Source organism: Protopterus annectens, chromosome 7.part0 (genome assembly GCF_019279795.1).
Source record: "Protopterus annectens isolate FY-2018-M chromosome 7.part0, PAN1.0, whole genome shotgun sequence".
In the NCBI taxonomy this organism is placed as follows: Eukaryota; Metazoa; Chordata; order Ceratodontiformes; family Protopteridae; genus Protopterus; species Protopterus annectens.
In genome coordinates, this window is record NC_056739.1 from 791,083,237 (window position 1) to 791,110,999 (window position 27,763).

At 42.1% G+C, this 27,763-nt stretch overlaps 1 protein-coding gene across 1 annotated transcript in view; it reads left to right on the forward strand.

Annotated features, from left to right (window-relative positions):
- Positions 1–27,763, forward strand: part of DNAH2 (dynein axonemal heavy chain 2) — a 6,636,854-nt gene that overhangs the window by 590,693 nt on the left and 6,018,398 nt on the right. Inside the window, exon 10 of the mRNA XM_044077324.1 lies at positions 8,261–8,348. Within this exon, the coding sequence (XP_043933259.1) occupies positions 8,261–8,348 (88 nt within the window). The remainder of the gene's footprint in view (positions 1–8,260; positions 8,349–27,763) is intronic.

The following is a 27,763-nucleotide window of genomic DNA, read 5'->3' on the forward strand; positions in this document are numbered from 1 at the left end:
CTTTTTATTACCAAAGAAATCAGGGGACTTGGAGACCCATTTTGGACCTCAGCAGACTCAAGTTTGTCAAGAAGACAAAGTTCCAGATGGTGACACTGCAGTCCATACATCCCTTCCTGGGAAAGGACAATTGGATGTGCTCTATCGATCTCCAGGATGTGTACTACCATATCAAGATGGACAGGCGATCCAGGAGATTTCTACACTTCTGGCTGGGAGCCAGTCACTACCAGTTCAGAGCTCTGCCCTTTGGCCTCACCACAGCCCCCAGGGTGTTCACCAAATGCATGGCAGTAGTCACAGCTCATCTGAGGCATCTAGGATTCCGGGTGTTTCCATATCTGGACGACTGGCTCCTTACCGCCACCACCGAGCATCGACTAACTGAGACAAGGGACATCACAATCCACCTCTGCTCTCAGCTAGGCATCACTATAAACTACAAGGGTTGGGAGGGTGGCCTAATGGTTAAGGTGTTTGCCTTACAAATGCAAGGTACAGGGTTTGAGTCTCACAAGGGATAATTGGCTAGGCTTGAAATGGCTCACAAGGGCAATTAGCCTAGTACTAATCTATGAACGAAAAGTCTGCCTTGTTGCCCTGTCAATATATTACATTTATAGGGGCAGATCTAGATACCAAAGACATGATAGCAAAATTGCCTTAGGAGGGGGGTGTCGACCATTTGACACCAGGTTGCAATTTTAATCGGGAGGAAAAAGTCTCTGGCAAGATTTGTTCTAAAAGTCCTGGGTGGCAACACTAACGCTAGTTCCCTTGGCGCGTTTCCACATGAGGTTATTACAGTGGCTCCTGTTTGCTCAGTGGTCCATGCAAGATCTACCCATGTCCCACAAAATTCTCATCACGGAGACCTGCAAGAAGGACCTAAAATGGTGGTTTTAGTCCACGCAGCTGAAGATAGGCAGACCGTTCATCCTCCCCCCAACCAGTGGCCACATTGACCAGAGATGCTTCCCAGATAGGGTGGGGGGGCATTATTTGGGACAGACTGTTCATGGCACTTAGCAACAACACGGTTACCACTTGCACATAAACGTCCTTGAGATGAGAGTGGTACTCCTGGCGTTGCAAGCACTTCCCAGCCTGCTCCCCACGGGGATGATTGCATTTCAGATGGACAACATGTCAGTGGTATGGTACATCAACAACCAAGATGGAACCAGATCCTACCCCTTGTGTCGAGAGGCTCTAAGAGTGTGACAGTGGGCGATGTCTTCCCAATGCTTTCTGATTGCGACACACAGACACGCATTCTGGGGAAATCCAATGTGATGGCGGACAAGCTAAACAGGGCTATCCTTATGCCTTATGAGTGATTCCTAAAATAGAATATTGCAAACCAGATTTTTTGCAAGTGGGGCCAGCCTTGCTGCGATCTTTTTGCCACATCCATCAATGCCAAATGCAGCAGCTATTTTGCCCTAGTACCCCCACTGGGACAATCATTCAGGGATGCACTTGTTCACAATTAGCCCCCGGGCTTTTCCCCATTTCCTCTGATACCCAAGGTTCTTCAGAAAACAAAGTCATTGGGTTGCAAGCTAATACTCATTTCTCCCTACTGGTCTCATCAAATCTGGTTCCCGTTTCTATGGCCCCATCTTCAGGAAGAGCCTTGGACTCTGGACACTGTTCTGGATCTGCTGATGCATCAGTCGGGCACACTCCACCCTTCCTTACAGACCCTCAAGCTGACAGCTTGGTTCCTCCATTTCCCGTCCTAGCCAGGCTTCCTGATGTCTCCCCGGCAGTACAACATATTTTAATTTCCTCTCACAAATCCTCTACAAGAAAACTGTACACTAGCAAATGGAAACGGTTCTCTTGTTGGGCAGCCAAAAATAGTATTGATCCTTTTACTGCACCGATTTCAAAGATCCTACAATTCCTCGCTGAAACTTTTAACCAAGGAGCAGCAGCAGCAACTATCACTTCAACTGGCTGCTATTTTCAACTTTCATGTGGGAGAAATGGGTTCCAACGTTATATCAACATTACACAATATAAAATTTACATCATTTAAATAGAGGAACAGTTAAAATCACATGATCAACCAGCCAATGAATTTTAAAAAGTTTTTTAAAAGGGAAATGTTTAAAACATGAGAATATATGCAAATAGTGTGTTGTGCATAATATATTACTTAAATAATATTTTATAAGTTATTTAATTGGCGTTTAACTAGTATTGGTTTTATACTAGTAGTGTTATTTAATCCTGGTGGAGTTCTATCTACGTGTTCAGTATAATTTATCTTCGCTTGTCTAGTGTTACAGGTAACACTTTAAGAGGAGATGTAACCAGCCTTTTACAATTAACTTTTATATTAACATTGGATAATGGCTTTGTCCATCAAGAGACTTCTTATTAAAATGAATAATCCGCTACTACAAGATCAATCATTTACTAATGATCCTCAAAAGACTGCAACAACTGAGGACACTACTAATCTGACTGCTTTAATTAATGTCTTGGAAAAGAAGGTTAGTAGCTATAAGCAGCTGCAATGGCAGAGACTCAGTTTCCTAGCATACCTTGAACTAGGCATAGTACCAAGAGGACTGCGTGTGCTCAAAATGCCCTCGTATGGTAATACCCACGAGGAGCTTCTTGTTAAGTGGCAGCAGCTCAATTTAGAATTGAGTGCAAGCTATATGAAGCTTATGAATAGCTTCTTTGAAGATACTGAAAAAAACTTGTTACAAGAAATAGAAAAATGTGACAAAGATGTTTCAATATTACTCAAAAGTGATGCATCACATGGTATCTATCAAGCATTCATTGAAAGAATGCAGTCACTTGACAATAGACTAGAATTAAAAAAGAAACGTAAACTTCAAAGGGACATTGATGATTACCAAAATGGACATATATTTTCTTGGCCGAAAACTGAGTTTAAATATTTAGCTAAAACCGCTAAATATAAGCAACAGCCTTATTTCGCCTCATCGACTAAGGAGAAAACGAGAATGCTTGATCGATTGGATGATTTCGCCCAGCCGGGCGTATCTAATGAGAATTCAACCAATCAGCAAAGACGTGAGCCAAATGCTACGTACGTAGCGCAACAACAAGGAGCTGAAAGAGCTAACATCGAGAAAGTAAATGAGAAGGAAGCTTATAAACGTCCGGTAGGATCTAATGTAGAGATTCTACTCAACACGACTGTTGAAAATGTAACCTTGGATGCACCAAGAACGCCGATGATGACAGAGCAACAGCGGGAACCAAAAGAAAAAAGGCAAACAGATATTTCCACTTTTTTACCGTTTCGCCTGCAACAACCAGAAAGGGTCCTGGTGAAGCAGGCATATACGGAAAGTATAACGCCAACTGCAGTGGAAAATTCACCCCAGACCCAAGCGACAAAAAGGAAATGCAGCAGTCCCAGAAAAAGCAGCAAAACGACATGCAGATAGATGGGAAGCCATCAATAAAACAAGGTACTTTAAATCTAACAAATAACATTTTACCAGACGAACAGTTGTCTATACTAAGCAAAGGTTTGAAGTTCATTCCCTTTGCTATGGATGACGTGGTAAACTCCATTATAGATTTAAGACTTTTTGCTAGAAGCCTCATGCTAAAATTAATTTTTAAGAATTCTGTAGAAAGTAATGGTAGTTGTAAAAAACTAAGTCTGTTCATACCACAACTATCTCCAGTTATCTTAGCATTCACTAATATTGTTGAATCAGAATTGAGATCTCTGTTTTGTAAATGTGATAAAACTAAGATGAAATACAACCTTACCTATAAAGAATATTTAGCTCGCAAAGATCTGAAAAGAAATAATGATGTAATAATAAAACAAGCAGATAAGGGAGGGGCTGTGGTTCTAATGGACAGAATATATTATATGAATAGATTTTCCAGTTTTTTATCTGACACTAGTACATTTAAAAAGGTAACATTTCAAGAAGTAAAAAATTGTATAACACAAGTTAACATGGCTATTTATGATATGCAGATAAGCAATGACATCTCAATTGATATATTCAACTACTTCTCTACACCATGTCCAAAGATCCCCCAAATATACGGGATCCCAAAGATACACAAGTCTTTAGAAGAACCCCCCCTGAGACCTATTGTCTCAGGTAAGGGCTGGATAACTGAAACTATATCCAAATATTTACAGATCACTCTATCTGAATTACTACCTAAATGTGGAACCATAGTGAAAGATAGCACACATTTCTTAAGGAAGCTTAAGTCATGGTATACAACAGCCTCCTCCAACTTTATTTTTGTAACCTTGGACATAGAATCACTATTCACTGTTATTCCTATTGACTATGGAGTAGAAGCCATTAGAAGGTTATTATTGTCTAGTACCAACAAACACCCCCGAGATGTGGAAAATATATGTTCTCTCCTTCACTTAGTACTAACAAACAATATTTTTATTTTTGATGGCACACCATATAAACAGCTAACAGGAGTTGCCATGGGTACATCTGTTGCAAATACTTTTGCGAATCTAGTATTGTTTCAATGGGAGAAGGAATATATTTTGAGTAACAAACATGCACTGAATATACATGTGAAAAGCTATGTTAGATTTGTAGATGATTGTTTTTTCATATGGGATGGTGCTGAGGAAGATCTTCTTTTGTTTGTCACATATATCAATAACACTACAAAATTTTTTAACTTTAAAATGTGTTCATCATCAAATGAGATTGTATTTTTAGATGTGAAAGTGTATAAAAAGGATGAAGTAATACACACTATGGTACATAAAAAAGATGTGCATACAATAAGATATCTAGATAGTAATAGTATGCACCCCCCACATGTGTTTAAAAGCATAATTAAGTCACAATTAATCAGAATAAGTAGATTAACAACAGAAGAGCAGGTATATTTGAATGAGACATCTATAATGAAAGCTGAATTTTTAAGAAATGGATATTCCGAAATTATTATACAGAAAAATATTGATATGATAGCTGAGGGTAGGAAAACAAGCTACAAACCAATATTTTTAGAGGAGAATATAGATGCAAATCATGGTAATTTAATGCCTATTAAAAAGAAGGAGACAATATTAAGATATACAACAACCTTCTCAGGTTATTCTAATCAAATTAGTAACATAATACATAAAAATTGGCCTATACTTATGGCTATGCCAGAGTTAAGTGTTATAGTAGGATCCAGACCTAGTTTTGCTTACAGAAATAACCAATCTATGAAAAACATGTTGTGTTATAAGGATTTTGACATAAGGCACAATGTTGGTTACAGTAATAAAGAGACCTATAAATGTTATAACTGCACCTGCTGCGCTGATATTTTTGAAGGGGACAATATTTTTATACACCCCACAACACATAAGAAATTTTATTTTCATGTCAATGCAAATTGTAACACCACAAAAATTATCTACCTTGCCACTTGTGTGAACTGTCAAGCATTTTATGTAGGGAAGACTATACGGAGGTTGAAAGACCGTATAATTGAACATAGGTCTGAAATAAACAGACAAATACAGACCAATGCCCTATATAAGCATATATATGAGTTCAATACACATACTTTTAGATTCAGATGTATAGATGCAATACAAGTGGGTATGAGGGGGGGCGATATAAATAACCTTGTAGAAACAAGAGAACTAGAGTGGATAATAAGACTACAGGCTGAAACTCCACCAGGATTAAATAACACTACTAATATAAAACCAATACTAGTTAAACGCCAATTAAATAACTTATAAAATATTATTTAAGTAATATATTATGCACAACACACTATTTGCATATATTCTCATGTTTTAAACATTTCCCTTTTAAAAAACTTTTTAAAATTCATTGGCTGGTTGATCATGTGATTTTAACTGTTCCTCTATTTAAATGATGTAAATTGTATATTGTGTAATGCTGATGAAGGGTTGAGAGCCCGAAAGCTTCATTAAAGTTCTGTGTTTCTGTGACAACTGTTGTTCTCAGAGTTTTGTTCTATCTACGTGTTCAGTATAATTCCAACGTTATATCCCACAGGCTAATCAAAGCTTTTCTGAGGGGTACTATCCTTTTGAGACCCCCAATAAGTGAGACACTTCCTCCTTGGGATCTAAATTTAGTCCTAGCTGCCTTGATTCTTCCTCCATTTGAACTGGATAATTCTTGTTCTCTAAAATGTTTGGCTTGAAAAACGATTTTCCTGATCGCTATTACCTCAGCTAGGAGGGTATCAGAATTACAATCTTTATCCATTTGTCCCCATTATTTAGTTTTTCACAAAGATAGGGTTTCTCTCAGAACTAACCCCTCCTTCCTACCAAAAGTTTGCTCAGAGTTCAGTCTGAATCAATCAATAGAATGCTGTATTCTTTCTGAACCATGGCAACAAGGCAAAGTATAAACTCCATCAACTGGATGTTCATAGACAGTTACATTTTTACTTGCGCAGGGCACAGGAATGCATACAGTCTGACCAATTGTTTGTATCCTTTGCAGAAAACAGAAAGGGAACTTGTCTCAAAAGTACCTTTATCAAAATGGCTTTCAGACACCATTAGTTATGTCTATAACTCACAGAACAAGCAGCTGCCAGGGAAAATGCGAGAACACTCAACTAGGGCCTTGTCTACCTCTACTGCCTTTCCGGCCAGACTGCCTTTAGACTCAATTTGTGTGGCAGCTACGTGGGTTAATCCCCATACCTTCATCACTCATTACAAAGTAGATGTGGCCTCCCAGAACAGGGCTTCCTTTGGTTACATGGTTCTAGAGTCTATTCCATTGAGCCAACCAAGAAGAAGGTGCCGGGGACACTGTCCCAACCAATAAGAAGGAAGGTGAGATAGGGACAACATAACATAAAGAAGTTATGTACTCACCATAACGTTTCATGTTTGTTGTCCTTGGACTCGCCTTCCTACTTGCATCCCACGCTCCTTCCCCCTCCTGGAGGATCGAGAGGAATTATCCATCCTTTGGCTATATAGGCCTTGACTCCCTTCCAGCCTTACTTATGAGTTGGGTAGACTAAGAGTTCTACTTATGGCTTGGTGGGTTTTTATATATGTATGTATATATATATATATATATATATCTCCTTTGGTGGCGGCAACCATGCATCAGTTGTAAAAAGTCAATGACGAACAATACTGCTGTCGTTAAAACCAATTTAATAGTGTGCACAGGTGAGCGCTTTCACAATCACTTCATCATTTTTTTTTTTTTTTTTTGGTCTGATGAAGCGATTGTGAAAGCGCTCACCTGTGCAAATTATTAAATTGGTTTTAACGACAGCAGTATCGTTCGTCATTGACTTTTTACAATTGATGCATGGTTGCCTCCACCAAAGTATTTTTACTTGCTTTTTATTTATTTTATATTGCTGGTGTGAGGCATTTACTCCATTGAGTGTATTACTCTGTTTCATTGCATATATTTATATATGCCTATAGTTTCTATATCTGCATATTGTAGTCTATTGTTATGGGTTATCACAAACAAGATCTGGGTAACTACCGCTAGGCATGATAGGACAGGGTCTAGCCTCGAGCCAGTGGAAGCTCTCGAGCTTTAGAATATGGCCGAGTCGGAGCCGAGGATCAACTCCGAACCCAGCCAACAAGAAGGAAGGCAAGATCAAGGACAAAAAACATGGAACGTTATGGTGAGTACATAACTTCTTTTTTTGTGCTTTGTCTGTAAACAATTTTATTGACTAATGTACATACTTGTTTACCAATACCTAAATAAATAACTTGACCAGGATCTATGTAAATAACCAATTTATTCATTCACATTTGTATTCCCCAGTTACCTACTTAATCATTTTTAGTGTTACAGGGGAGCTGGAACCTGCTCCTGTAATCAGTCAGTGAAAAGCGGAGAAACTAATCTTGGGTACGACACCATTCTGTTACAGGATACACACATATGTACATCTGTGGATAGTTTGAAGATTCTTCAGTTCATTTACAGCATTGCCTTTGGCATGTAGGAGGAAAATGAAACAAACTGCAAAAGACACACATGCACAGCATGGAGATGCAGACTCTGCATAGGAGACACCCTAGCAGAGAACTGGACTGGAGAACCAGTAACTATGAGGCAGTAACACTGGACCACCATACCAGCTATCTGCCTGTTTACCAAGGTCTAAATAATGAAATGCTTTATTTATACTGTGTATATTTTATCTCAATGCATAAGCATTCTTTTTGTAAGATTCCTTTTTACTGATGTTTTTAATAACTGCTTTGAAATTGCAGATTCTCTAAGAAAGGCTGGGTCTTAGATCAGACCAGTATATTTGCACAGGTGGATGCCTTTGTACAGCGCTGCAAGGACCTTCTTGAGGTAACTTTTCATGTGCTTAAATATTTTCTTTTCAGCACATGCATGTCTCTTTCAGTTTGTACAATCATTGTTACACACACAATCACAATTGAAGTGGTACTATTTTCTGCCTGTGGGACACAAGTGGCAAACATTTGAAGTCTGTTATTCTTCATTCTTTGGTTCCCTTTAGGAATGTTCTGGTGCTCTGCACTACAGTTATGATACTAATCTTCATCTTCAGCCCCCTTTTTCTTATTTTTCTACATGGGGTCGGGGTGTCATGTTAACTGTTGCCATCTCTCTGAATTCAGTGCTACACTCCTGCCTTCTTCGACACTCATGCCTGACTGTCGCAGATCTTCTCTCACACAATCCATTCACCTCTTTGCTGAACACTTCAAATTTCTCTTACCTTCTTCCTGTCTGTCCTAAATCATCTTCACCATATTGTCTTCTGCTTTTCTGCACATGTGCCTGAACCACCGCAATATGTTCTCCTAGATCTTTTCTGCAGTTGGAGCTACTGTGGCTTCTCGCTCTTATGTCCTCATTTCTTTGTCTGTCCCACAGTGTGCATTCTACCATCCTTCTCAGGCACTTCATTTCCATTACCTCTAGTTTTCTCATCTGCTCTCCCTTTACTGCCCAGGTTTCTGTATCATACAGTAGTATTGGTCACGTCACTGTTTTGTACACCTTACTTTTCAGCTTCTTTGGCAATCTTCTGTCATACACTACACCTGACACTCTCTATGCCAGTTGGCTGCAGCCCATTGGATTCTTGCTTTGACCTCTTCATTCAGACTTCTCTTCTCATCAATCACCCCGCCCAGATACTTGAAGCTGTTAACCTGTTCCACTCTCTTCCCTTCTACCTCAATTGTCAGATTCTTCTGATTTCCACAATTTGCTGCTGTTACAGCTGTCTTATCTGTACTTAGTTTTAATCCATATACTGTCAGTTTTGCATTTCATTCCCCTATCCTTTGCTGAAGTTTTTGCTCAAAGACTGCCTGTAATGCACATCATCTGCATATAGCAACTTTGTTGATCTGTCACCTCTGACCTGTTTGCTAATGTAGTCCATCACCAGTATGAACAGTGGGCTCAGAGGTGAAACCTGGTGCACCCTTCCCCTCCCCCTGGGACCAAACACTGTTCATGCTTGAATCGTTGGGTCCTTGTACATAGCCTGCACTAATTCTACCAATGTTTCTGAGACTTCGAACGACAGCAGCACTGCCCAAATCTGCTTTCTCGGGACCTTGTCATATGCTTCCTCCAAGTATAGGAATGCCCAGTTAGACTGTCTCTTCATCTCTAGCTTCTTCTCAACTATCTGTCTAAACATTGGGTCAGTTGTGTTGCATCTTGATCTGAATCCAAACTGCTTATCTCCCATCTTACTTTCTGCTACTCTGCATATCCATTTATCAATCACCCTGTCCAAAACTTTTATGCAGTGTGACAGGAGTTTGATACCTCTGTACGGCACACAGTTGTAGATGTCCCCTTTGTTCTTGTACACTGGCATGAGTACGCTTATTCTCCAGTCATTTGGGATACATCTTTCCCTCCATACTGCTATGAGTACGCTCAGGAGCCATTTCTCCCTTGTCTCATCCATCATCTTTATCATATATGCTGTAACATCATCTGAGCCTGATGCTTTACCTGACTTCATTTTCTAAAGTCCTGTTCTTACTTCTAGGAGGGGGGGGGGGGGTGCTCCTCCTATTTTCTCATTGTGGGCTGTGTCTGGGGCAGTATAGCTTCCGTGGGGTTTTCTTCTTTCAAAAGCTGCTGGAAGAACTCCTTTCATCTGCCTTTGATGCCCTGTGGACTAGTGAGCAGGTTGTTGCTGACATCCCTTGTGAAGGGTGTCTGTGTATCTTCTTTATCTTTCTTTGTCTTGCAAACAGATATAATTTCTTTGTGCCACCTACTAAGTCACTTTCCAGAAGCTGGTAGCATCCCTCTGATGCCCTGTTGTTTACTAGCCAACCAGTATTCCCTTCTAGCCTTGTCCATCTTTTCTATTTCCCACTTTTTCTGGCACTCTCTTTTTTTTGACGACTTCCAGGACTTCTGTATTTCACCACCAGCTTTCCTTACGTACCCTAATGCCATACCTAGTTCAGCCACTTATCTGTTCTGTAGTCCTACTACTTGCTGTTTTGAGGTGCTGCTATTCTTCTTCTTCAACTCCACCTATTGCCCTCTCTTCTGAGTAATTTGTTGAACTGTTGTACTTTCCCCTCCAGTCAACTTCCAGGTCTTGAGCCTCCTCTCTATTGACTTTAGAACCTTCTCAGACCATTGTTTGCATCTGACTGTGGCAACCAGTGGGTTATGCTGTGGGCCAGCTGTTTTCACTGGGGATGACTTTGCAATCACTGATTCTATGCCATTGGTATTTCTTTACTAGGAAGAAGTCCACCTGAGTTGCATGTTGGCCACTCTTGTGTGTGATCTTGTGACTCTCCCTTTCTGAACCATCTGTTGGCTACTATCAAGCCATTTGCCAGGAATGGCCTTTCCTCCTTTATTCTTGTTGCCCCACCCATGTGGACCCAGGCAGTCCTCCTATCCTGTTCTGTCTGTCCCAATTATGTGCATTCAAGTCACCCATTATCAACACCAATTCCTGTTGTCCTGTTCTATCTAGTAGGTCCTGCAACTGCTGTATGAATGCAGTCTTTTCCTCACAATCATAACCATGCTGTGGGGAATAGGCTGAGATTATGAATACTGACCTATCATTACACTGGAGTCTGATTGCTGTGAGTCTGTCACTAATTCTGATGACACCCCTCACTGCCTTCTGAAAGCATGTCTCTAGCTACAATTCCACACCATTTCTAGCTTGTCCTCCTCCTGAGTAGTAGACTCTGGATTCCAAACCAAATGCGTCTTTCCTGCATTGCTCTACAAGTATGTTTCTATTGGCTTAAAAAAGAAGCTGATCAGTAAGTAGTACCAGTGTATGACTGGGTGGTATGATCTATAATTTTTTCTTCCCTTTGTGTTAAAGTTTATGAATTTATTAAAAGTTCATGCTGTTCACACCTGTAGCATTACTGAGCCATTCATCTTGAAAATATTACAGACAGTCCTCTATTTTAAAGGAATGTTAGCAGGTCTTTGCATACCTATAAACCTGTACATAAAATTGTAGCTCTACATAGACTGAGTTTTGTGTATACTTGAGTGAGCACTGCAGTATATTACTGTTTGATCATGTTTATTTGCATAGATATACTGTCTTGAAATCAAGAGCTTTGGTTGAGAACTTCATTTAACTTCATTACAGTGGCTACTAAAACTTACTCCAAGGTGCCCCCAAAGTAAGCAAGCACTTGTTCACATTCTTCCTGTTGCCTGTTGTGCAGCTCATTATAAATAGTAAAGTTAAAACTACTTTGGGCACAACATTTGTCTGAGGCCACCATCTCTGCACCTAGGTTACAGAACATGTCTTCTGTATTGATTCTTATTTCTTTCCTGTTCTTAATGCTGTTTGGATCTGCTCGTGTTCATTGTTGAAAAATTTCCATGGCAAGCATCTGAGAAGCATAGACTCTGTATGTATTTTGGTGGTGGCAAGATCATGAATCAAAACCACAAGTAGTGCTGGTTATGTCTGGAAACAGCAGAAAGATATCAGCCCTGCAGCCAGACTGGTACCAAGAGAACTTCCATAACCAAGACTGATAACCATTGAATCAACCCAGCAAAAGGAGGGTGCTGAGGCCCCTTAAGACCCTAGACTGAGCGGAAGGAAGAAGATAAAGATGAGATTTAAGGTTTTCAGACATGGCTTCTCATCTAGGCCCACCACACCTTTAGTGGATAATAATTTTTTTCTTTGATCCTTGTCTTTTAGCAAGATGTTCTTCTAGTGACTGATAACTTATGGATGTGCTTACCCGGTTCTTCTCTTATGTGTGAGAGATAGGTGCCTACCATCACCTGTCCTTATATGTATGGTGCCTCTCTAGGGTTCATTTCACTTGAAAAGGCAAGGATCTTGGATTACTAGTATATGCTACTGTGTTAAACTCATGTTTTGGGGTTGGTGTCTTCTCCTGACATTGAGTCACTCAGTGTTGCAGATTGATAGCATCCCTCTTGACCCTGGCAGACCCACATTTGGAGTCTTGCTGCAAACATTTCTGCTGCCGGTCTCCCAAACGCTGTTCATCATTTGTGGCTGAAGACAGCTCAAGAGGGAACAGGAGAGTGCCCCACATAATGACCATTAGCTTTTAAAAACTCCTGCACTTGCTGCATCTGCTCACACACTGCTTGTAATACATGCATCTTTTTGCTTGCTGGGACTGTGTCATTTCCTGCTGACCATGCTGCTTCCTTTTCATTTCCAGCATCTGTCCCCTTGAGTCACAAGATTTTTGGATTGAATTAAGAAGTTTTCCCCCATGTTTTTTTAAAGTCCTTTGTCATTCCTGATGATATTGAGGGTCTTCTGTTTGAAACTAACAAGGATATTGAAGCCTTGTTTTTCACCAGTCCCCTGTTTTTCTGAGACCCCGAGAATGGTAATGACCACATTTACTGTCTTTCAAGACGTTTTTTTCACCTAAGAAATATTTAAGTGCACAGAAAGTAAGACTAAATCGTGAGTTATTGTTATTTCTCCCATAAAACCTTTCCTTGGAGATGGTTTAAGCACATAACTCTGCTGTGAACTACACATTGGTGTATTTTAAATTCTTTAATTGATCTGCCACTTGCATAACTAGATGTTCTTCATAGTCCATGTTTGCAGTACTGCTTCTTGGGTCTTCCTTCCATGCAGAAGTCTATAACCAGCCCATTTTCCAGAATCTTTGTATCATTCCTAGCCAGTGGACATCCAAAGACCAACGTTTGGATATTAGGGTATAACAGCAGCATCTGGTGCAATGTTCAGTGCTTTATAGCCATGCAATCCAGTGCACTACTCTGTTATCAGAGTAGTGCATTGGATTGCGCTACTCTGTTATCAAATGCTCACAGTCTCCCAGTTTGCTGAATTTCTCAAGTTATTTCCTCCTGCTTTCAGATAAGTAGCCTGTTGGGGAATTGTCTCTTTTGCGTAACCTTTAGGGAGGTCAATAATTGCTTAAAGTGTGAGAAATAAATGCCTTATAAAGATTTTCATTCCTTATCTCTGTTTTGCCTGGGTCTGTGGTATGACTTGTCTAGATGTCAGGACTGTATTAGATTTCGTGCCAAGACAGTTAAGTGTAGGGTGGAAGTTCTCACAGCCCACATGGACTCCTCAATCTCACTTCCCTCCACGCCCTCTCTTTCCTTTGCTTCAGTCACTATCTTTCCCAGGAAATGCAAGGAAAAAAAGTAAAAGAAAAAGGAATCCGTGGATACCAGTGAACCTTCGGAGTCTTGAAGTTGCCCAGTGACTCAGGTGAGGAGCCTTTGCTGCCCTCTGACCCAGACGACTTCTAGGCCCGATCCCTCTGCATGACCCTTTAGGAGGCAGCCGTGGCAGCATGTCAAGTTGAATATGACTACTTCAGTGCCTTTGTTGGTTGGATCCGAAGCTGCTCCTCAGGCTTCGGCTTCTGACACTCGAGCGTTGGTTACCTAGGGAGATGCTTCTTCAGCTGTCAGATATGCTCAAACTTCAGGAACATGGACCAAAGTCCCGGTTGACTGATCACATCCCAAGTCTTTTCTTTCTAAATGGACTCCAAAGAGACCAGTCAGCTTCCCTGAACCAACTACCCAGTCCTCAGCTGCTACAGCCCAGGTCAAAGTACAGGACCTTCTGAAGATAGCACAGGAATTCATGATTCTCCCCCAAGAATTTATCCTTCAGAGATACTTTGCATAAGTTGAAGAAGGTCTCTAATTGGGACAGCAAGGAATTCTGTCAGGCCCAAATCCATTGTAGAGAGCTCCAACTTCTACCATTCCTCAGCTAACTGTATATTTCTCCATTGTATGTAGTGCTAGATTGTCTTTGATCTCTGTCTGTCAAAAGGAAACCAGATCATTTCTGTAGAGTGCTAGATGCTCAGAAGCATTTCTGCAAAAATCCACAAGCTGGTCCTTCAGCCATATATACTGAATCCTCCAAGGATCCCCCAAGGGTGCAGCTAGACATCCTTTACCAAATGACAGAGAAAGAAGACTGTTGGATATATTTGGACAGAAGGCATATACTTCTGTTACCTTCTTTATGAGGCCCTTAACTGTCAATTTCTGTGAGGGCCCTTAATTGTCATTTTCACATGTTGAAATATTTAGAATTTCTAGCAGAACAAATAATTTCTAAATCACAGGGCATTAAAGACAGGACCTGATAGTACGACATGCAGGAAATGGCTAGATCAGCACTGCAGGTCCCCCAGACACGCACTAAAATGAGGTTACAATGCACTAGGTGTATCTTGTAGAGCAGCTGCTGCAGGTTCTGTCATTCATAGACATGCTTGTCTGAGGATTCAGACACTATCTGACCAGGTAAAAGCTAAACTCATAGAAACCTACTGGATAAGGAGTTCCTTTTTGGCCCTCCTGCTGAAAAAGTATTTGAGAAATTTGGACAAAAAGGGAAAAAACAATTAAAACTTTGAAAGAATTCTGTCCATCTCCCACTCCTAGATACAGTAGAAATTACCTTCTAAACCTTGGCCTTTTACCTGTAGGCAAGACAAGGGGAGATCTCCCTCAACAAAGAGACTCACAGTCTAGGAGGTGGCACCCTAGACCTGGGGGTTCCAAGGATCCTATCCCCCCCCCCCCCGAGAACAGTTGTAACTATGCACAGCCCCTCATCCCCAATCCCATGCCCTCCTCTAGCGGAGAGACTGTCCTCTTTTCTGCAACAATGGAAATTCATTACTGGAGACCAGTGGGTCTTATGCATCATAGAAAAGGTGCATTCCATTCAGTTCAGGGAAAGGCCACCGTGTCTAGGCTTGGGCAAAACCCCCAGAAGGACATTAGGCTCTTCTCTTTCCTATCTTTCTAGATCTTTTACATCAAGAGTCTATTCAAGCAGTTCCTGCAGGGGAAGAGGGCATAGGGTTTTACTCAGAAATCTGTCTCATTCCATTAAAGGAAGGCACCTGGAGACCAATATTAGATCTGTCAAACTTAAGCAGATCATCTCTACAAGAGAATACCTAAGGGCTTTGGGGTACATGGCATCCTGCATTTTAATGGTACCCCTATCAGAACTGCTCAAAAGAAAACTCCTGTGGTTCCTAAAAAAAAAAAACACTTTGGCACAGCATTCTCAGTCTCTGGAAACCATGTTGACTTTTCAACTCTGCTTGAAAAGTGAACTGCTGTGGTCGAAATGCACCAGGTTTTGCAGAATTCAGGGCAAACTTCTGTGTGCAAAAGCACACAAGACCATGACCACAGATAGTTGAGATATTGCCTGGGCAGCACACGTAGGTCCTTCAGGAAAGCTGCACATAAACCAGAAAGAGATGCTGACAGTCTTTCTGTCTATCAGATCACTTTAGTAAAGCCTAAGCCCAGGAACACTACAAATTTGGACAAGCTACACCACAGTTATGTGATGCATAAACAAGCAAGAGTAGAACCCATTACTACCCCCTGTACAGTCTGTCAATGAAAATTACAGGAATTGCAACTAACACTCATAGCATTATATATCCTGGATCAGAACAACACCCTAACAGACTCTCTAACCAAGGTAACCCAGTGAATGGATCCTGAAAAGGAATTTTCTTAGACCTCGCACATCAGTGGGTTCACCTAGTATAGACCTTTTCAACTCTCATATGAACAGACTAGAAAGATTATGCTTCGGAATCCAATAGACAGGGACATGGAGGGTGGGCGCTTACTCTTTCAATTGGACAGACCTCTTTCTTTATGGCTTTCCTCCCTTATCCTTGACCCTCAGGGTACTGATAAAAGTGAGGTCAGAAAGTCCAAGCATATTGTTCAGAGCTCTTTCTGGCGAAGGAAACCTTGGTTTTTCCACCTCTTGACTCCAAGTGAAAGGAGGTATTACATTCTTCCACAAGTGACAGACCCCTTTAGCTGGGTGATTAGGTCCGTCATCCATCCTTACCTACCCACACTCACACTAACAGCATGAAGGGATTGGCTTTTAACCCCAGGTAATACAAACTACTGTACAGACAGTGCTGTATATCCTGGAAGAGGTAAGGAAATCAAATACCAGACAATCATACTTACTCATATAGAAAATATTTTCTTTTTGGGTGCAAGTTCAAAGACATTGGTCCTCCTAATGCAGAGAGTTGGAATACCTTTTGGGATTGTTTCCCCAGGGCCTTTCTTACTCCAGTATTAAGGTGCATGTTTCGCCCATCTCTGTGTTAGTTGCTCCCTCCTACTAATTCTTATCCATTGGAGCATGTCAGTCAATTGAAGATAATTTCAGTGAACACAAAAAAAAAAATCAAAGCCAGTTTGCCAAACCCATATTTATATATGTGAGTTTTATACATACATGCACACACACACACACACACACATGTATATATGTATATGCATATATGTATATATATGTATCTATGCACATACATATATGCGTGTGTTTTTGTGTATATAATTCTGGGGGCTGGATGGGGGGTGCAGGGTGGGGCTTACAATTACTGCATACTTCATTTCTTAAATAGGCAGTTATTTCTCTGTATTTATTTACTTTATTGTCATTTTAATATCTTAATATTTTCCACAATACATTGTTTACAGACAAGTTATACTGTACATAGCTGTCACTTGATAGATATTTATTTAGTTACTTACTTTGTGATTACTAGGTGGGTAAATGGGTGTATTGACCCTTTACAGTCACAATTCAATTTTGTAGCGCATGATACAATCAGATGTACATCATATTCGTCACTGCTGTAGTAGCTTTAGCTATATATGTTTTAAAATTAAGGGTTACTTGACTCTTAAAAAAAATCCCTGGATGAACACTAATTTCAGTGAACTTTGTCATTATATCTTTCAAAATTTTCAGATTATTTTATTGTATAAAATGTGTGTAGTTTATATATTTCTTTGTTAGGAATGCATTTGGGAAACTGTATTTGCAAACATATACCACTAGATGGCACTGGTGTCTAGTTTTAATTGTTTCTATATAATATTTTATTGTATTTATTGAATAAAGTTTTATTTGTTTATAATTTGAAATGTATTTACATAAACAAATGAGGTATTTTAATACATTTTAAATTGATTTTAAATAGGTTAAGGTGGATTGAATATTTATTTTGATATTTACCCTTGTTTAATTGTATTATAATGGAAGATTTAGGATTGCAGAGTAATTGAATTGTATAACTGAGCCATTATCTAATTTACTGTGAGGGGTTTTGGGTATTTAAAGCTTGAGTTTTGAACTGTATTTTCATTTGATGGACCCCTTCTGTAGAGGATGAAAATAAGGTGATCCAGCTAAACGTCAGTAAAGTAAGTGGATTTTTACCTCTTGGTGTCCGGTGCATCACCTTTTCGTGAATTTTTAGCTATATATGGGTTATGTACAGCTAAAGATATAACAGCCGGCCACTTTCCAACTTCAGTAGCAGCTTTCATGCACCCAAAGCATTATTCAGCTTAAGCTGTGCAAAGGAAAGAGTGGTTGGTGTGTCAATCCCTTCAGAGTTTTCTTACCACTGAAGCTTGTTCATCTTGGGGGGGGCTTTCGAGGATTGACATTTGGCTAGCTAGTTCCCTCGAGGGAAGAAAACTTCTGCTTTTTACATTTATGAAATCGATTTTTTTCTGTAAAATTTATAATTTTAAGTTGGGATAAAGTGTTGTAGATTGTCACTTGACTTTTACTAACTTTTATTCAGAGAAGTTACTTTTTAGTTTTGTGAGAAAAAGTTGTTGAAGCCAAGTTAACATTATTTTTAATTGGTGAAAGCTCTGTTTTAGTTTTGGGACTAGGGTTAGTATTTAAAATGCTTTTCGTTGTGTGTGTTGTGGAAATTTTTTTTTATTATTTCTTACCTGTTTACTGATTTCTGCTACCATGCTTCCCCAGGAATTTGGCATATGTTCACCTTTACCATGGAATAACCTACTGGTTTCTTGGATGTTCTTCATCTCACATTGCTGCAGTCCTTACACTTGGGTAGTCCGCTGTCCTCGGTCGGCCCGAATATCAAAGTATAAGGCTGACGTCGGTCAAGGCGCATTTGACTGACATCAGGACGTCAGGGTACAAATGCGCATGACCGACGTCATATCCTCAGTCTTTTTTGCCGCATGGTCCGATGCAGAAGCAGCATTGCAAGTGCCGGTTGGCGTTCTGAAATTTTTCGATTTCGGAGTTTCAGACCGAGTCAAAGTTGGCTAAGTACCCCGTTGGGGAATATTTTAGTTTTTTCTTGCCTCAGTGGTTTACCGGATGTCAGAAAAAGTGAATAATTGTATTTCTTGTGGGAAACAGATACCGCATAGAGACTATCATACTTTGTGTATTCCTTGTTTAGGGCCTGAGCACGACGTTGTTGGGTGTCGCTCTTGTGCTAGATTCAATAAGCACTATAAAGAGAAGGTTAGATTGTGCCAGGTTAGTCTTCGGAAGCGGTGCAATTATAAAATGCCGCCGGATGCTCCGGCCCGCTTCTTCGAAGCGCAAGGACAAAGCAGTTAAGCCTAGGCTAGAAGAACCGTCCGTCGACGCCGGTTCTTTAGAGGTGTCGGTGGAGCGGTGGTTCCACCAGAGGTTTCTTTGGGATCCCAGGGAGACTTTGTTATTGCAGGATGTGGCCTCTCAGGAGGCAGGTCAGGCTGAAGGGGCTTCTCAGGTTACTATACTCCCTCCCTTCCTAGGGTGGTTAGGCCCTCTCCTTCTGTTTCCAAGGCTTCTCCCAGAGGCAGGCCAGGTTTAGCTTCAGTTGGTGTCACCCCTAGTTCTTCAGGAACTGTGCCCAAGAAGCATATGCTTAAAATGGCAGAAGATTTGATTACTTTGATTAGGGTTCTTTGCCCCTCCTGATAAGAGACCTAGGGTGGAGCCTGAGCTAGGGAGTTTTGAGCAGGCTTCGGATGTTTCAGAGTCTTCGGCTGAAGACTTGCAGGAGTATTCTCCTTATTCTGATTCTGATGTGGATGATTCTACTCCTTCTGCTTCTCCTCCTGAGGATTTTTCTTTTCAGAAACTCTTCATTCCATGAGGGAGCATTTTAAGTGGGAAGGTCAGGACTTCTCTGATTCCAGGAAAAGGCTTAGGGAATTTTGTTTTACCCCAGCATAGGCCTTTGGCTATACCTCCTGTTTTGGATGTGGTGGAAGATGTTTTACAGAGGCTTCTCTTAATCCTGATTCTTTGCCTCCTGCTCCTGTTAAACCGGATAGGTATTACAGGGTGCCTGAAGCTCATAAGTATCTTTTAAGAGTCCTAGGGCAGACCCAGAAACTGTTAGTCAGGGGCCTAAAGGTGTTAAGGCTTCTGTTGTCAAGAATCCGGTTCCTACAGATAAAGAGGCCAGGGCTTTGGATAGATGGGGAAAGAAAGTTTATACTTCTTCCACTCTAGCTATGAGGGCTTTGAATTGCCAGTTCCACATGTTGAAATACCAAAACTATCTCCTTTCACAATTGAAGTCTAAGGTTGATGCTCTGGCGGAAGGTATTGATTGTAAAGAGTTACAAGATTTAGTACATGTTTCTGAACAGGTGGGTAAGCATTCTTTGCAATGTGGTTTTGATGCTGTACAGGCCTCGTCTAGGGTGGCTGCCACTGGGTCAGTTCTTCGCAGGCACGCCTGGCTGAGGGATAAGAATTTATCTGACCATGTTAAAACAAGGATTTTAGATGCTCCTTTACAATCTGATGTGTTGTTTGGTTCTCCTGTTGAGACAGTTTTAAAGAAAATGGAAGACAAGGCTAAGTCTATGCAGACTGTTAAAGATTTTTGCAGGTTCAGCCTCCAAAGTTTAGTAGAAATTGGCCTACTAAGGGGTGGACGTATCCTTCTTATGATTCCCAGTCTAGGGGTAGATCTAGACGTGGTAGGGGCAGAGCTCAGGGCTCTTTCAGGCCTAGAACAGGGAGTTCTCCTGCACAGTCTTCCGGTGAGGGCAGGGGTCAGTCCTTTCGTAAACAGACCCAATGACCTACCTTTTCAGCTGCCAGAGCCTTCTCGGCTGGCAGCACCTTTGGGAGGAAGGTTGGCACTTTTCAAAGAAAATTGGAGTTTAATTACCCAAGACAGATGGGTATTGGATATCATACACCACGGTTACAGGTTTTATTTCCATACCTTGACTCCTTTCAAAGGCATGCCAGACGTTCCTCCTCAACAAAGAATAGAGGCTCACAAGCAAATTTCTCTGTTACTCCAAATAGGGGCCATTCAGCCGGTTCCTATGCCAGAAGTGGGCCTAGGATTTTATTCTCGCCTGTTCCTAGTACCAAAGAAGGGGAACACGTGGAGACCAATTTTGGACTTATCTATCCTCAACACTTATCTGGACATTCCCAAGTTCAAAATGTTGATGTTACAGCAGCTTTTACCTCTGCTGGGCAAAGATCATTGGATGGTAACTTTGGATCTCAAGGAGGCTTATCTTCATGTTCCTATCAGACTGAGTTGCAGGAAGTATCTGCGTTTTCGAGCTGGGACTTCTCATTATCAGTTCTCTGCATTGCCCTTTGGCTTATCTACTGCCCAGAGTGTTCACGAAAGTTCTGGCTCCAGTGATAGCTTTCCTCAGGTTAAAAGGAATACAGATCTATCCTTATTTGGACGATTGCCTGATTCTGGCTCAAGGAAGGGACGAGCTTCTTCATCATTTGGATTATGTGATAGCAGTGCTAAGATGCCTGGGGTATTCTGTGAACGAAATAAAGTCCAGTCTAGTACCCTCTCAGGACATGTGCTTTCTGGGTGTGAGACTGAATACAGCATCCCAGATGGCCTTTTTGACCCCGGACAAACAAAAGAATCTTTCCCTTTACTTTCATCAGTTGTCTCATCAGTCCAGGCTGACTGCAAGGACAGTCCTTCAAGCCTTGGGGTTCATGGCATCTTGTATTCTGGTGCTTCCCAATGCCAAACTGCATATGAGGAAGCTACAATGGTATCTCAAAAATGTATGGACACAGCACTGCCAGGATTTGGACACTGTCATTCAAATAATACCTTGCATTCAAAAGGAATTGTTGTGGTGGGCTCAGGAATGTCACCTAAACAAGGGACTCTCTGTAACCCGGCCAGAGGCGAGTCAGATTCTAACGACAGATGCCTCAGACAAAGCTTGGGAGCTCATCTGAATGGAAAGTGGATACAAGACAAGTGGCCTGCCAGACTACAACATCTACATATCAACTTGAAAGAGATGTTAGCAGTCCAGTTTGCATTAATAGCTTTCAAGGATTTACTTCTCCCAGGGCAGGTGTTGATTCTAACAGACAACACAACTGTCATGTGGTACATCAACAAGCAAGGCGGAACACATTCTTATCCTCTATGCAGGCAAGCAATGATTTTGTGGGAGACTGCTCTCAGTTTACAGCTAAATCTTCAGGCAAGGTTTCTGCCGGGAGCACAGAACACCTTAGCAGATGTGTTGAGCAGACAAATTATGGATCCCCACGAGTGGAAATTGGATCCTCATGTATTTCAGAAATTGACAGTGTCATGGGGAACTCCAGACATAGATCTGTTCGCTTCTCCACTAAACCACCAGCTGCCAAAGTTTTGCACAAAAAGGTTTCATCCCACACCTTGGAAAGTGGATGCTCTTTCTTTCAATTGGAGCAATCTTCATGTGTATGCCTTTCCGCCTCTGCCTCTCCTCCCAAAGGTACTACTAAAGGCCAGACAAGACAAGCCAAGGATGATTTTGATAGCTCCAGATTGGCCTCGACAGCATTGGTACCCATTATTGAGAAGCCTGGTACGGAAGCCTCCATGGCCTTTGCCTTCGATTCCACACCTGTTGTCTCAGGAGGACAGTCATTTGCTCAATGTCAAGCTTCACTCTCTGCACCTAACAGCCTGGCATATTCTGTTTTGAACCATAGTGGGCCTCCACTTCCACAGCAAGTTTTGAATGTTATTTTGGAAGCTAGAAAGCCTAGTACAAGGAAAGTGTACGCAGATAAATGGAAGAGATTTTTATTTTGGAGTGCAGCAAAGGATTTTGATGTTTCTGAGCCTAATTTAAGTGTGGCTCTTCAATATCTTACTGAGTTACTGGACAAAGGTTTGTCCTTCTCTTCTATTAAGGTTCATGCTGCAGCAATTTCGGCTCACTATGATTGTGACCCACCATTGTTTTCTCATCCTTTGTTCAAGCAATTTCTTAGAGGGGCAAAGAATATAAGACTCCCACGAAGAGCTCCTACTCCTGCTTGGGATCTCAATTTTGTGTTGGAGAAACTCACTCTACAACCTTTTGAGCCTGCAGCTACTACTGAATTAAAGTTTTTATCATGGAAGACTGCTTTTTTGTTGGCTATTACCTCTGCAAGAAGGGTTTCTGAGTTGCAGGCCCTTATGGCGGTTGAGCCTTTCTTAAGTTTCCATAAGGATAGGGTATCTTTATGTACTAATCCTTCCTTTATGCCTAAAGTGGTTTCTAGTGTGGCTTTAAACCAAACTATTCATTTGCCTACTTTTTATGCAAATCCCCAAAATAAAGGGGAAAAGATTTTGCACACTTTAGATGTACACAGGCAGTTGCGATATATTATTTGGACAGAACTAAAGGGTTCAGGCAGTCTCAGCAGTTATTTGTTTCTTTTGCTTTGAGTTCTCAGGGCAAGCCTGTGTCAAAACAAACTATTTCTAAGTGGATTGGGTTTTGCATTGCTTTCTGTTATTCCCATCATGGCAAGGAGATTCCAGCTGGGATTAGGCCTCATTCCACTAGGGCTACTGCCACTTGACAGCTTTTTTGTGAGGGGTGGCAACTAAGGACATTTTGGAGGCAGCTACTTGGAGTTCAGTGCATACTTTCTCTAGGCATTATCACCTACCACTTTACTCTAAATCCAGGGCTGGTTTTGCCACTGCTGTTTTGCAGGGCATTTTGGCAGCTCCTGCTTCCTTATAGTTTGGCCATCCTCCCTTACCTCTGCTTTGGGATTCTACCCAAGTGTAAGGACTGCAGCAATGTGAGATGAAGGACATAGTACAGTTTTGTACCTACCATAAATGTAGATGTTCAAGATCCACATTGCTGCAGTCCAATTTACCTCCCTCCTTCCCTCTGTAGTTAGAGGCGGTTGTGTGGCTTGGGTTGTCAATAGGGTGTATATTGTATATATTGTACATATTTTTAGTGCTAGGATGGTTGGTTGTTTGTTTGCTGTCTTTTGGTTTTGACCTTTATTTTTAGGGTCTTCTGACATCTGGGGCAAGAAAAGACTGAGGATATGACGTCGGTCATGCGCATTTGTACCCTGACGTCCTGATGTCAGTCAAATGCGCCTTGACCGACGTCAGCCTTATACTTTGATATTCGGGCCGACCGAGGACAGCGGACTACCCAAGTGTAAGGACTGCAGCAATGTGGATCTTCGAACATCTACATTTATGGTAGGTACAAAACTGTACTTTCTTTCTTCTTCCTGTCACAAAAAGGAAAAAAATAACAGCCATTGCTACCACAGAGACAACTAAACCACCTTAGCCACACATGGGTGACTCTGTTTTGGCCATTTCTGGTTCCTTAGACCATTCATCTTTTTCCTTGGCTCCCTCTGGTGTAGTCCCTACAGTCATCATGCACAGAGGATTAGTGCCCTTGATGATCAGGGGAGAACTAGTTTTGTTTGTTGTGGAAGGAGATGTAGGGAATACTTCATTGCCTAGCCAGGGAGATTTTCCCTGCTAAAGTAGATCTGCTTCATTAGAAATTACTGTCTAATAGAAGTAAAAGCAAAAAGTTAGACATATGTTTCTCCTGTCTCATTTATTCTGGACAGGAGCGAGTTTTATTGGGCTTATCTCAGGATTCATTTCAGGCTCTGGACCCTGATGTTTCTGGCAAAAGAAAACAAGGATTCTTCATTTTCTGAGGATGTTCAAGATTTTGAACCTCAAATATCGTGAAGGGACATCTTGTGTAGTTCTCTGGTTTCGGATTCTTACAACAGTGTGGCTTCTGACAGTCCCTTTGAAACATTCCATTTTTCTGAAACACTCCAGAAAGAATCAGTTACTGTGGGAGCATAATGACCATGAACTGTCTCTATAAATGTATTAAGATTTACTGCAACTGGAATTTCCTGAACCAGTTCCTCCTGTTCTTACAGCATTGGGGGGTGCATTTATTACTGCCTCTAACTTCCCAGCCAGCCTGCAGCTCCAAAGTAAGCAGATAGATTGTATAAATATGTCCTATTCATATGCTGTTGCATTCATGACCGGGAGTTTGCCTCTGGTGAACTCTCCCACGTCCGGCCATTATACAAAAGTTAAATGCTACCGCTATGGTGAGCATGACGTCCCGCACCTCTCTTGGACATCAGTCGTAAATGGACATCTGGTATAAAGTGGACATCAGCACGTGCCTCTTCAGAACTTCACTGCCAGCTGTGTGACTGCCAGCTCCAGTCATTGTGTTGCCAGTAGAACCCCTGAGGGGTTTTCTGTTTGTTACTTGTTACTGTTTTGGGTTACATGTCAGGTACGAAGGGCAAGTTAAGGTGTGGAAGGCAAATTCCACATAAGGATTCACATGAGCTCTGTTTATTCTGCCTAGGCCGTGAACATGACCATACCATCTATAGTATTTGTCAGGCCTTTGTCACCAAGACCCTCAGAAGCTGTCTCGCAGCCTTAAAACTATACCTTGAAAATTAGAGACTCAAACGTCTAGCTACTAGGATGGACCTGATGTTGGAACCCTCTGATGAGCCCCCAATCAAGAAGGCCAAAAAGAGTAGGCCCAAACAGACTGCTGCATCCTCCACTCCAGCCATTGCTCTCAAGGCTAGTGAAGGCCTGGAGTTCAAGCTGGAGTCCTCGGAACTTTCTTCAGTGGATGGCCCGGAGGAAATCTGTCCTTTGCCCAAGGTCACATCCAGGAGGGATCTCAGGCGTCTGATTCGGTCACTGAGGGGGAACCAAGGCTCATATCTGAGGGTCTGCGTCGCGTCTCTCAAATTGCAGTATGGGAGGACATAGTCTCTGATGTAGCGGAGTGTCAGCTGGCATCCGGCCCTCCAACCCTCTACCGCATTTCTGAACCTTCTGCCCCCAACACCCATAAGAAGAGGAAACAGAAAATTAAATATATTTCTCAGCTTCTGCCTGCTTCACCTGTTAAACAGCCTCCGAATTGGTCGGCCTTCACCCAAGGCCTGCTGAATGCCTTTCTGGCCTTGCATCAGGGCCCAGTGCCTGCACAGGCCCCCACGCCCTCTACCCCTAAGGGGCCTGCTCCGGACGTCTCTTCCGCAGAAGTTTCATCTGACTATGAATCCCTCACCTACTCTTCTCAGATCGCTTCCCCTCTGGGATATGCTTCACCAGAGGAGGAGACCAGCAGCACTGACTCCCCTGATGAGGACCTCACTTTTGGTGAGACCATCACCAAAAATGCAAAACTTTTTCAAATAGGACAGCAGTCAGGTCACTGAGACCCATGAGATGCTATGAACTCCTTCAACAGGAGTCTCCCAACTGCTGTGCCCCCAACACACCCTGCTTTTCTGGATGCCTTCTTGGCTGCTTTTAAAAACCCTGACTCACAGCACCCAAGCATCCAGACAGATTCTGTAAGGTTCCCAAGGAGACAACCTTCCTGTATAAAACCCCTTCTGCAGACCCTGCAATTATTTCCGTGACCACTGACAAAACCTCTAAGTTACTACCATCCACCTCTCTACTGCCCTCTGAGCAGAATGATGGAACATCTGGGAAAGAAAGCTTATACTTCTGCACCCTAACAGTAAGAGTAATCAACTACCAGATGCACATGGCCAAGTATTCTTTGGCGCTTTCGGAAGATGTGGTCAAGCAACTGGGAGAGCTCCCTGACTCTCCTGCTAAAGCCAAGATTTCCTCTCTCCTGAACTCCTGGACACAAGAAACCACACACTCCAAGTGCAGCTATGACACTGTAGAAGCATCTGCAAGGGCTGCTGCCTCTGGATCTGCCATCAGGAGGTACTCCTGGTTAAGATTGCAACCCCTCCCTGATGACATCAAAGCCAAGCTCCTAGATGCGCCCCCGGATAACAAAAACCTGTTTGAGTCAGCTGCTGCTGCTGAACTCTTTAAGACCTTCCAGACCAAAGGCAAGGAACTGCAGGAATTGAGACACATCTTTGTCTCCCCAGTTCCTCGCTTCCAGAGAAACTACCCAGCTAAAACTTTGTTAGGTCCTCAGCTAAGAGAGTGCAAGCCAAACCTAGAAAAGACCACAGGAAGCAACACTCTTCTAGGTCTCTCTCCTCTACTCCATCCTCTAAACAAGCCTTTTGGGGAAAGCCTGGTAGTCTGACTACCAGGCCCTCCACCCAGACATCCCTCTTTCCATGCGCCTCGCCCTCTCCCTTCCACTTGGAAGCAGGTTACCCAGGCCTCCTGGCTCCTACTTATCATAAAATAGGGATACTTCATGACTTGAGAGACCAGACCCTCTCCCAAAGGCATCCCTCCCCCGCTCAGAGACCAAATCCCACTTTTACCTCCAATCCTGCAGGAACTTCTTGTTCAAGGAGCCATTCAAGAGGTCCCCTCCCCCCTGCAAGAGGGAAAACATTTTACTCGAGAATTTTCCTGGTCCCCAGGAAGGAAGGAAGGTCCCTGCAGGCCCATTCTGGATCTATCCCACTTCAACACCTTCCTCCGAGTCCCCTCCTTTAGGATGCTCTCTCTCTCTCCCTACCCTTCTTCCACTCATTCTGCTTCAGGCATTCCTAGTGACCTTGGACATAAAGGACGCCTACTTGCACATCCTCATCCATCCACTATTCAAAAAGTACCTCCGCTTCTCAGTGGATTCTGCACACTATCAGTATTGTGCTTTACCCTTTGGTTTTTCTATGGCCCCAAGAGTATTTACAAAATGTCAAGCCCCAGTCATGGCTTTCGTCAGGATGAAGGGAATACAGCTTTTTCCCTATCTAGGTGACATCCTTATCCAGGCTACTTCAAGTTCCATGGCCTCTCAATACCTGCAGATGTTCTTCGTGTTTCACTGTTGCAGTCATCACACTTGCATTGTCTGCCTGCAGGTAGCCCTCAGTCGGCCAAACACCAGAGACTTAGTATTTCTGTGTCAGATGCTGTCACTCCAGGACTGACGTCAGGTTGTCAGGGGTATAAAAACAGGCAACTGATGCCATTACATTAGTCTTTCTTGCCGAGGAGCCCGAAGCAGAAGCAGTTCGCAAGTGCCGGTCGGCAGCTACCTGAATTTTTGTTTACTAATTTAATATTCCTGAAGTCTTCTAAAGCGAAGTACCC